At 42.3% G+C, this 12346-nt stretch overlaps 1 protein-coding gene across 1 annotated transcript in view; it reads left to right on the top strand.

Moving 5' to 3' along the window:
- Positions 1-535: 535 nt before the first annotated feature.
- Positions 536-12346, top strand: part of pdia4 (protein disulfide isomerase family A, member 4) — a 40133-nt gene continuing 28322 nt past the window's right edge. Inside the window, exon 1 of the mRNA XM_060825500.1 lies at positions 536-798. Coding sequence (XP_060681483.1) covers positions 717-798 — 82 coding nt within the window. The 5' untranslated portion in view covers positions 536-716. The remainder of the gene's footprint in view (positions 799-12346) is intronic.

Below are 12346 nucleotides of genomic sequence, written 5' to 3' on the forward strand. Positions count from 1 at the left end.
TGTAGTTCCTCACTGCAAAATTCTCACCTTCTTAATATTTATATGGCTGCTCCAGTAAGTTTTGCATCAATGGTAAACCCCTAGGGGTAGATTGTATGGAATTAAGTGATGGCAATGCTCTTTTCCTCAAAACCATCCCTTTATCTATCTAATTTGGTATTTAGAAATCTGTAAATTTCTGAATAGTCTGGAAGGCTGACCTTCCATAGCCCTCTGGGTTAGAGAATTGGATTTTGAACAGCGAACGCCACCTTATGCGTAGAGTGACGTACTGCCACCCTGAGAGTTGAATCTTTAAATATAAAAGCTCATGTGACTCAGGCTTACGTTGAATACAATACTTCGCACCCACCCATACAGTAACATCAATACAAGCGGTTCCCCAGACAAGCCCCACCACTCCGCCACTCACTTGCTCCCACGTCGAGCTGCGCTCCGCTCACCCCGCCTTTCCGACTCTCCGAGTGGCATCATCCCATTGGGCAGCCTGGCTGGCCAATAGGAAACGGGCAGCTCAGGGAAGCTTGCCGAATGGGAAGAGCGACGCGTCTCCGTCCGACTCGCGCAGGCGCGGTGGCCCGGGGATATACCCGCGAGGGAGCGCGAGCCGGAGTTTTTGAAGTGGAGGACAGTTGTTGAGCGCGAGGTAGAGTCTCCGAGGTGGGGGAGGGGGAAACGCCTGAGCTCCTCTGGGACTAGAACCGTACTGAGCTCGAATGGAGCTGAAGAAAGTGTCGTTGCTACTGCTCCTCCTCCTGACACAGCTCGCCCTGACCACGTTGGCCCAGGATGAGACGGGTAAGCACCGCTCAGGTGGCATCCACGGATTCTCGTCTCCAGCCAGTGCAGCCGCCGGTTCCCCCCTCCGCCTCATGCATGCAACCTCCCCCGTAGACGGTTCATTTGCAGACCGGTTTCGTACTCGCTCCTGTTCCCCAAGATAGTCAGTCCAATCGGTCTCGATGCGTCGCGACACCACTTGCAGGCACCGGAACTTGATTTTGAAGTCCTCCAAAGAAACTGTGACCTTTTGAGCAGGAGTAGACAAAATCGTGAGCTTGTTAATGTGTTTTGAGAGCAGAACTTTGGGCGTGATGCAGGCAGGGTACACGATGTTGATGGACTCAGTTGCATACGAGGCGTTGCTTTCTATTCGGCTTAGTTACATGTTTGCTAAACTAATAAAATACAAAAATGTGCTAACAATAGTGATCTGTTCACTGACTTGTAGTTAGTGTTAAAGGTAACACACGTGGAACATACTTTGTGTTCAAGCGTTTGTGATTGGTATGAAACATTTTCAGCATTTGGCTCATCAACTTGGTGCTAAACAAATCTGTGGATGCTGGAAATCTGAAATAAGAACTGAAAATGTTGGAACTCAGCGGGTCTGGCAATATCTCTGGAGAGAAAGCAGGTAGTATTTGGAGTCCGGTGACCCTTCAGAACGGATTGTAGATAGGAAAAAAGTTGGGTATGTTTGCGGAGCATGGGGGGAATAATAAATGAAGTCTGGAGATGGAGCCTGGAGAGGGAACAGCAGCACTTGAGCAAACAAAAGGAATGGGTAAAGATCAGTCGGGGAGAATCAATAGCTGCTAATGGGGACCATTCGTGACAGGCATTGGGTTGATTGTGGGAACAGCTGGTGTGATGCTAAAGTTGTGTGTATGGAGTTGGGGGAAGGACATGGAGGAAGGTGATTGGGTCCTCTGTTGTTTAACTTTTTTTGCAAATGCTTACAGTCTTCATTCATCAATGTTTAAAATCAAAGCTAGGTATTCTGGTCAAATCAAAGGTAACTAAAATGTGGAAGGTCCCCTCAGATGTAGTGGTTGAAAGTTCCAGACAAAAGAACCAAAGACCGTGGATACTAAAAATCAGAAACTAGAACATAAATTGCAAGAAAATCTCAGATGCTTCTGAAGAAGGGTCACTAGACCAGAACTATTGATTCTGCTTTCTCTCCACAGATGCTGCTGCTTGACCTGCTGAGTTTCTCCAGCAATTTATTTTCAAATCCAGACAAAGTTGATTAGGTGGATTTCACTTCTGGCTATTCTATGAAATTGGCAATGAGATGTTTTGTGATTCATTATGCATTTAAGTTAGTGACTGTAGTTGTTTAATTACCTTATTCTGGTCTCAGCATTTAGATAAACTTTTTCTGATCTATGAATGAAAATTTCTTACATTTGCTTTTAAAGACTATTTTGTGCTTTTAGCGAGTGTGACATTCATGAGTGCACAGCAGGAAATGGATGTATTTTAAAATGTCAACTAAATTTGTGGTCATGGAGTTGATTTGGATTAGATTAGATTACTTAGTGTGGAAACAGGCCCTTCGGCCCATGGATGACAAGCAGTAAAAAGTACAAGCAAACAAAAATTGTTGGGGAAATTCAATAGGTCTGTCAGTATCTGTGGAGAAAAGAAGTTATTGTTTCAAGTCCTGTGCTTCAGAACCAAGTATGTATTAATAGGATATTAGCAGAAATTTAGTCCTTTATGATTTGATAGATTTCCTGCTGTCTCAAACTCTTATCCTGTTGTATGGCTGATTCAAATTTGGAAAGCAACAAGCCTGTCATTTGAGTACATTTGCATTTTATTTTGGGGACTGTTAGAAGTGTGCAGTGTATTGCCTGGCAAGTATGTCCCTTTATTTCCCAGTAACATTTGTTAACAAATGGCTTCCTTTTTTTTGCCCCAGTAACACAATATGATCTTTCTTTTGTTACTCTGTCATAACCAAATCTTTGATACTCCAGCTGAAACATCACAAAAAGTCAGTACATTCAATTCTGTAGGATAAAAGCAACTTAGTGACTGCAGTGAATTGATATAACTACACTACATAAATGCAGTCAGTACTAGAATTCATTGTAATACTAATTTTCAGTGGATATCTTTTTAAGCAATATTCATTTGGCAGATTAACGTACTTAAAAATAAATCTTTTTGACAACTGTGGATTCCTAAACATAGTAGCTAGTTGGCAAGTTTAAAAAAAATTAAGTAATATTGGCCAAGATGCAATTAAAGTCCCTGCTCCTGAGATTTTTAAATCTACTGGAGCAGTTAGAAAAATCTTTGGTTTCTGTCACCCCAAGACAATAGGGCATTAATTCAAGGGAGATCTTGAATGTGCACAAATTGATTGTGTGCTTTAAGCCTATAACACTTTTTTTTAAAGCAAAATAAATTGCCAACAGCAATTTAATGTTAAGCTTTGCACAACTAATTGGACACATGGAAAAGCTGATGGATATCACTGCAATTGCTTATGGATGTTGGGACTGAATTGGGCAAGTTGAATTAACATTGAAAAATCAGCACTGGTGATCCCTCAATCCTTTTGCATTTTGCCACATTATAGAATTGTGGATCTGGGTATATGAGACAAATAGTTGAAGATGCTTAGTAGTTCAGGCAACATCTGTGGTTAGTTTTTCGGGCCCAGTAATCTATCTTCAGCAATTTTGTTTTTGTCTGACCTATGTTTTTGAAATCCTTTGAGATCTGATTGCTGAAACTAATGGAAAATCTTCAGACTGCATTTTAGTTTCCGATGATAAACTGTTGGAGCTTCTGCTATTGAAACTTTAATTTTGCTTCAAACTTTTCTAGAGGTAGTGCTGCTTTCAGCTCTGGGCTCTGATTTTTACTGGCAGACAACACTACACCCTTGCAGAACTTCTCCAGCTGCCCAAAGCTGTTAGGTGTGTACTGGGAAAAAAATGCCCACTACCTCACCCTAATGGCTGTTGCTAGGTGACAACAGTTGAGACCGTTAGGGCTTTTTGGGTCTGTTTGTTCACTGTGATTAAAGTAATAAAACTCTGAATAGCTTCACTAGGCATGTTTCCAAAGGCCTTTTGTTTTGTAAATAGGTGAACCATAGCCATATCAGCCTTTTTGGACATTCCAATTTCAAGCAAATGTTAAATCTTTTGCAAACCCATCATGTCCAATCTTGTCCCTATTCTAATTTGCGTATACATAAATATGTTCCCTAGCCAGAGAAACAACAGCCAACCTGCTGGACACACAGAACAGACAACAAGATGGGGAACCTAACAACAAAGACTGCATACTCAAACTACTGGACCTGTGCCTCACAACACACTTCACATTCAACAACCAAATATATGAACAAATCAATGGCACACCCATGGGCTCACCCATCTCTGGACTCCTAGCAGAAGTGGTAATGCAAAGATTAGAGCAAACAGTCTTACCGCAAATTCAACCCAAACTCTGGGTCAGATATGTAGATGACACCTCTGTAATCATTAAAAACACAGACAGAAATAGAAAACACACACCGGATCATCAATGCCACACTCAGAGGAATCAGATTCAGTAGAGAGGAAGTAAAGGATAATAAACTCCCATTCCTAGACATGATGGTACAGAGAACACTGAACGGACAATTCACCACAATTGTATACAGGAAAGCCACACACAGACCAAGTCCTGACCTACGAAAGCAACCACCCCAACACCCAAAAGAAGTTGCATCAAGACACTGTTCAAAAGTGCCACAACACACTGCAGCACACCAGAACTGCAAAAAGAAGAAGAAGAAGAACACCTCTACAATGTATTCGCCAAAAACGGATATCCCCACAATTTCATCAACAGACGCCCAAGGTAAAGACAACAGAATGAGGACATGCCACAACCCAAAGGAATATCCACGTTACCATACATCAAGAACATTTCTGAGCTGACAGCCAGACTATTATAACCACTAGGACTCCAACCAACAACCACTCTCCGACAACAACTCGCCAGGACAAAGGGCCCAATACCCAACATGAGCAAAACCAACATAATATACAAAATCCCATGCAAGGACGCCACATATGACAAACAGGAAGACTGCTAACGATCCGTATCCATGAACACCAACTAGCCACGAAACGACATGACCCGTTATCCTTAGTAGCCACGCGGATGACAAGCAACATGAGTTTGACTGGGACAACACTACTATTGTAGGACAAGCCAAACAGAACAACCAGGGAATTCCTAGAAGCATGACACTCATCCACAGATTCTATCAACAAACACATCGACCTGGACCCAATATAACGGCCACTGCAGCGGACAGCTGGAACTGACAACTGGAAGCGGCGGAGACAAGCCACTATAAATGCCGGAGGAAACATCACAGGAGGCTCACAAGCACTGAGGATGTCACCTAGACAGGGGACGAGACGCCTGCAACACAAATTCCCAGCTTGGCTAACAGAACCACAACATCGGAGCTACAAATAGTCTCTCTCAAATGTTGAACACCAATATGTACATTAGATTAGATTACTTACCGTGTGGAAACAGGCCCTTCGGCCCAACAAGTCCACACCGACCCGTCGAAGCACAACCACCCATACCCCTACATATACCCCTTACCTAACACTATGGGCAATTTAGCATGGCCAATTCACCCGACCCACACATCTTTGGACTGTGGGAGGAAACCGGAGCACCCAGAGGAAACCCACACAGACACGGGGAGAACGTGCAAACTCCACACAGCCAGTCGCCTGAGGTGGGAATTGAATCCAGGTCCCTGGCGCTGTGAGGCAGCAGTGCTAACCACTGTGCCACCATGCCGCCCCTCAATACTCATTCAGTGAAGAATACAGGAGAGGGGGTGCCAATGCAGCACTAAGTGTACCTAAAAATGAGGGGTCAACCCAGTGATGCTGCAACTCAGGATTATGTACATTTCCATACAATGCATGCAATATGCAATTGACCAAGCTATGTAATCGCAAAACCAATATTCTCCAATCTTGACACATTCACCCTTGAATGTTGGTGGGCAACTAGCAGATTAGACATATTGAAATACCTCCACTTTCAACAACAAGATAGATAAGTTGCTACAAAAGACAAGTCCAAATCGTTTGTATCCATCTTCAGCCAGAAGTGGCTCATAGATGATCAACCTGTTATGGTGAAAGGAAAGGCTGGTAGGTATATGTAATGCTGGATGACCAAAGAAATTGAGGGTTTGGTTAAGGAAAAAGAAGGAAGCATACATTTGGTATCACCAGGATAGATTGAGTGAATCCTTAGAGTATAAAGGCAGTGGGAGTATACTTGAGAGAAATCGGGAGGGCAAAAAGGGGACATGAGATAGCTTTGGCAAATAAAGTTAAGGAGAATCCAAAGAGTTTTTAATAAATACATTATGGACAAACTGGTAACGAGAGAGAATAGGGCCCCTCAAAGATCAGCAAAGTGGCCTTTGTGTGGAGCCATAGGAGATGGGGGAGATACTAAATGCATATTTTGCATCAGTATTTAATGTGGAAAAGGATATAGATGATACAGAATGTAGGGAAGTAGATGGTGACGTCTTGAAAAATGTCCATATTACAGAGGAGAAAGTGCTGGATGGCTTGAAATGCGTAAAGGTGGATAAATCCCCAGGACCTGATCAGGTGTGACCTAGAACTCTGTGGGAAGCTAGAGAAGTGATTGCTGGGCTTCTTGCTGAGATATATGTATCATCGATAGTCACAGGTGGGGTGCCGGAAGACTGGAGATTGGCGAATGTGGTGCAACTGTTTCAGAAGGGTGGTAAGGACAAGCTAGGGAACTATAGACCAGTGAGCCTGATGTCGATGGTGGGCAAGTTGTTGGAGGAAATCCTGAGCAACAGGGTGTACATGCCTTTGGAAAGGCAAGGACTGATTAGGGATAGTTAGCATGGCTTTTTGTGTGGGAAATCATGTCTCACAAACTTGATTGAGTTTTTTGAAGAAGCAACAAAGAGAATTGATAAGGGCAGAGCGGTAGATGTCATCTATATGGACTTCAGTAAGGCGTTTGACAAAGTTCCCCATAGTAGAATCTTTAGATCTCATGGAATACAAGGAGAACTAGCCTATTGGATATAGAACTGGCTCAAAGGTAGAAGACAGAGGGTGGTGGTGGTGGAGGGTTATTTTTCAGATTTGGAGGCCTGTGACCAGTGGAATGCCACAAGAATCCGTACTGGGTCCACTACTTTTCATCACTTATGCAAATGATTTGGATGTGAGCATAAGAGGTATAGTTAGTAAGTTTGCAGATGACTCCAAAATTGGAGGTGTCGTGGACCGCGAAGAAGGTTACCTCTGATTACAACGGGATCTTGATCAGATGAGCCAATGGGCTGAGAAGTGGCAGATAGAGTTTAATTGGATAAATGCGAGATGCTGCAATTTGGGAAAGCAAATCTTAACAGGACTTGTGTACTTAACGGCAAGGTCCTCGGGAGCGTTGCTGAACAAAAACGACCTTGGACTACAGGTTCATAGCTCCTTGAAAGTGGAGTCGCAGTAGATAGGATAGTGAAGAAGGCATTTGGTATGCTTTCCTTTGTTGGTCAGAGTATTGAGTATAGGAGTTGGGAGGCCATGTTGAACTGTACAGGACATTGGTTAGGCTACTGTTGGAATATTGCATGCAACTCTGGTCTCCTTCCTATTGGAAAAATGTTGTGAAACTTGAAAGGGTTCAGAAACTATGTCCAAGGATGTTGCCAGGATTGGAGAATGTGAGCTATAGGGAGAGCCTGAATAGGCTGGTGATGTTTTACCTGGATTGTCAGAGGCTGAGGGGTGACTATAGAGGTTTACTAAATTGAGGGGCATGGGTAGATAAATAGACAGCCTTTTCCCTTGGGTGGGGGAATCCAGAACTTGAGGGCATAGGTTTAGGATGAGAGGGGAAAGGTATAAAAGAGACCTAAGGGGCAACCTTTTCACACAGAGGGTGTTACGTGTATGGAATGAGCTGCCAGAGGAAGTGGTGGAAGCTAGTACAATTACAACACTTTAAAAGGCATCTGAATGGGTATATGAATAGGAAGGGTTGGAGGCATATGGGCCAAGTGCTGACAAGTGGGACTAGATTGGGTTGGGATATCTGATCGGCATGGTTTCCGTGCTATACACCTCTATGATTCTATAACAGATGAAGTGGCAGACTCCTAAAGTCTCTAGCTGACAGCACATCACGTGAAATGAACTAGCATTTAATGCTTGACAGCATTGACTACTGCACAGTCTGGAGATATTGATAATGTTCCAGTAGTCATTCTGAGACTTAGTATTTCAGAACTAGCTACACACAACCAAGTTATTCCAATAAGGTTACAGCACTGCCATCTAGCTAACAATGTGGAAAATTCGATAAGCATACCAGAGCAATCGAGCAGAACAAATTCAGCCTTGGCACCCTTTCATTCTACACTTGACAATAAGCAAACTAATCGAAGATGTCAACAGTGTTGTCAAGCAGCACCTACAAAAGAATAATCTGCTTGCTGATGCTAAGTTTGTGTTCCACAAGGGTGTACTAGTTCCTGGCCTGTTGTTGCAGATTTGATGCAATCATGGACAAAAGAGCTGAAATCTTGAAGTGAGAGTGACAGTCCTGGACATCAAGGCAGCAGTTGACCAAGTATGGTGTCAGAGCTCTTGTAAAACAGGATCACTGTGAATCATAGGATTGTACCAATGGAGGGTTTTGTCTCCAGCATGAAAAGGGAGGCAATTGTGGTTGTTGGAGGGTAATAGCCTCTGCTCAAGAACTTCCTGCAGGCATTCCTCAGATTAGTGTCTGAGGTCCACACTTTTTCAACTGTTTCATCAATGACCTCTTCTCCATCATAAGGTCAGAAGTGGGAATGTTTTCCATCAGCAGCAAACAATGTTCAGCATCACCTTCAACAACTCTGACTGAAGCTGCCAGCGTGCACGTCCAGCAAAATTTGGGCAACATCTAGGCTTGGGCTGAAAAAATGGCTGTACCATTTGTGAGACAATGATCATCTCCAACAATCTGCCCATTATCCTTGATGTTCAATAGTGTTACCATTCAATAATTTACCCCACTGTCAATGGCTGGGTATTACCATTGATCAGAAAATGAGCTCGACCAGCTATATGCACCGTGGTGCCCACAAGAGCAGGTCACAGACTAAGAATTCTATAACTCCCCTCCTGTTTCCATAGTGCCTGATTACCGTTTACAAGGCTTCAGTCTGGAGTATGATGTGATGCTCTGTTTGTGCCTGGATGAGTGCAGTTCCTATAACTCTTCTATATGGGCAACCCATCCAAAACCTTCAGTATTTACTCCCCTCACTGCTGGTGTGCAATAGCAAAAGTATGTACTATCTACATGATTCACTGCAAAAAATCTCCAAACTGCCTTCCACACTGCCATCTTGCCCACACCACATGGACTTGGAACTGTGCCATTTCTTTCCTGTCTCTGGGTCAACTCTAGAACTTTCTAACCATTATGGACTGCAGCATTTCAAGCAATAGTTGGTCTCCCCTCCAGGGAGATTGGGAATGGGCAATAAAGCCAATGATACCTCTGTCTCAAATAAATAATTTTTACAAAACCTTGCCTCCAGTGCAGCCCTATGGATGCCTGTAGATTTAATGACCTTTTGCAATAGACAAGGGTTCTAACCAATGCACAATCACTACCACTGAACTGCTCATTGTGATTAATGGCATTCAAAAATGTACAGAGACAGCAGCTATCTGAAAAATCTGAGCTAACTTTCGTTTAATAAATGTACAAGTTAATGTCTTTGCTAAACACCTTGCCAATGTTGATCTTTAAACATGCAACATTTGGAGAATATACCACTATAAGTGGTGGTAATATATGTAATAACGCATGATGGGTAGCAGACAGATATTGATTTGCATGTGTTGTGGTATGTCGCCTTAGAGTATTTTGTTTTTCTCTACTTGTGGTTGTTTGCTGTGGTTAAAAGTAGCATTTGCCTATCTTTAGTTCCACTTGATGGCTGTAGTGAACCACCGTTTTTAAATTCCTGCAGTCCATGTGGTGAAGAAAATTCTTAGTGCTGTTAGGTCTAGATTAGATTAGATTACTTAGTGTGGAAACAGGCTCTTCGGCCCAACAAGTCCACACTGACCCACTGAAGCGCAACCCACCATACCCCTACATTAACCCCTTACCTAACAGTACGGGCAATTTAGCATGGCCAATTCACCTGACCCGCACATCTTTGGACTGTGGGAGGAAACCGGAGCACCCGGAGGAAACCCACGCAGACACGGGAAGAACGTGCAAACTCCACACAGTCAGTTGCCTGAGTCGGGAATTGAACCCGGGTCTCAGACGCTCTGAACTCTTTACCCAGCAACAATGAAGAGACAATGTCAGTGATGCTTTTTTTTTTACTTCATTCTCATGCTCCTGCTGTTTCCTTCTAAGTGATTTGATTTCAGTAGGGTATGTAGAAATAACTTTGAGTTTTGGAGGTGAGTCTCTCCCTACAAGTATGCCAATTTTCTATTGTGCTTGGCCTGACTAACCCATAGAGTTTTCCTCTTGATTTCCAATGCGCTCAATTTTCACTGTCTGTCATTATGAAGCCCGGGTGCATATTTTTCTTGTTTCTGACCAAAATGTTATAAGCATTTTGTTTTTCCATATTATCAGGTAGGTAAACTGGGGTAACGTGACCAGGGAAATGTCTAATTCATAGAACACAAGTCTTCTGCACTGTCTGGTTGAGGGCAGGGTTGATGATTTTCATTTATACAGTGTGTTTTGTCATGTAGAGTAAAAGGATTATGTGGAACCCTAGATTTGTAATGGAGAGTTTGGGAGATAATAAATCATTCATTCAGCATTTTTGACTAAAGATTGTGTGAATGTTTTCAACCTTGGCATTTGTGAATGTCTGTCTGAGGATGGAAATATTCATGGAGCTACTCCTAATTAATTATTTAATTGTCCACTGCCATTCACTCCTACCAAAATATTACCAGGACTGGAAAGTGAACTACGATCATAAAATGAGATAATCACTGAAAGTCTCACATTTTTACTTTCCTACCGTATGTCTACTAACTCCTTTAGTGGCTTAATGTCTGTCTCAGCCTTGAATATACTTAACTATCCAACTTGATAGCCCTCTATGATAAAGAATTACAGAAATAGCATGCCTTCTGAGAAAGTCGTCTTTCGTATCCGTACTGAATGTGTGACCTCTTATACTGAGATTGTGCCCTCTTAATCCTAGATTCTCCCACAAGGGAAAACGTGTTCACATCTACGCTATTAAGCCCCACCCAAGATTCTTGTATTCTTCAATGAAGTCACCTGTCATGCATTCATTAAAATTCCAACAAGTATAGGTCTTCTCCTCAAAAAACACCCTCCATACTTGGTATCAGTCTAGTGAATGTTCTGTGAACTGCCTCCAATGCCAGTATATCTTTCCGCTAGGAGCTCCACTGTTCCCAGTGTTACAACTGTGGTCTGACTAGTGCCTTTTATGAGACTGTGTTCAGACAAATGTGTATCATGGGTAGCAAAGCCACCTTACTTTAATATTTGATTCTGTTTGAAATAAAGGCCAACATTCCATTTGTCTTCCCTATAACCTGTGAACTTTGGATACTAGCTTTTTGTGGTTCATGGACAAGGACTCCCAAATCCCTATTATGTAGATTAATTGATCTGTTCAGATCTGCCCAAACTCTGAGTTTCAACTCTGAGATCACAAGACAAGATTTTTAGGAATACAAGCTTTGAACAGCAATGTTTTGTTCATTTTCTTTTTAAAAGAAATCCAGCTCTGAGCTTCTCCAGCATCCCCTCTACTGCCCAGGAGTTAAACTGCGATATGTGCTGAGCCATGAATCTAAAGATTATATGGTGGAATACGAATTGCACAAAATGCATTCTGAATGCCTAGCTTTGAATTGCTCAATTTTTGCTTTCCTTTTATTTTTCTGTCCTATGAAAATGCCACATTTGGATGCAGGCTGCTTTTGAAGCACCTCACTTCACTGACCATTCTACTCATGAACTTGTACAAGAATGGCCAAGAAATATTAAGTATCATAACAATGTGTTTCCTCTTCACCTCAGATTTTTGTCACTGCTGCAGCTTTCAACACCTTACCAGGTATAGCAGGGTATGAAACCAATTGAGCCCAGATCCTTCAGTAGTTGTTTCATACTGGAAAATATGCAACTCAAACAAACTAAATTGTAGTTTTCCAACAACGTGTTTTTTTCCCCAAAAATTCTATGATAAAATACTATATTATACCAGCACTCATACGCACATTTAGATTTCTATTGAGATTACTTAAGCCTGTGATAAATATACAGTGGCTTGTATAAACTTTGTTTTGTAATAGCCAAAGTTATTACACTGACCAACAGTCAAATGTTCTGACTTGAATACATTTTGAAACAGAAATAATTAAAAAGCACTGCTGCCTCAGTGTCAAGGACCCTAGTTTAATTCCCTCAGGTGACTGTCTGCATG

This window comes from Hemiscyllium ocellatum, chromosome 5, assembly GCF_020745735.1.
Source record: "Hemiscyllium ocellatum isolate sHemOce1 chromosome 5, sHemOce1.pat.X.cur, whole genome shotgun sequence".
Lineage (NCBI taxonomy): Eukaryota > Metazoa > Chordata > Chondrichthyes > Orectolobiformes > Hemiscylliidae > Hemiscyllium > Hemiscyllium ocellatum.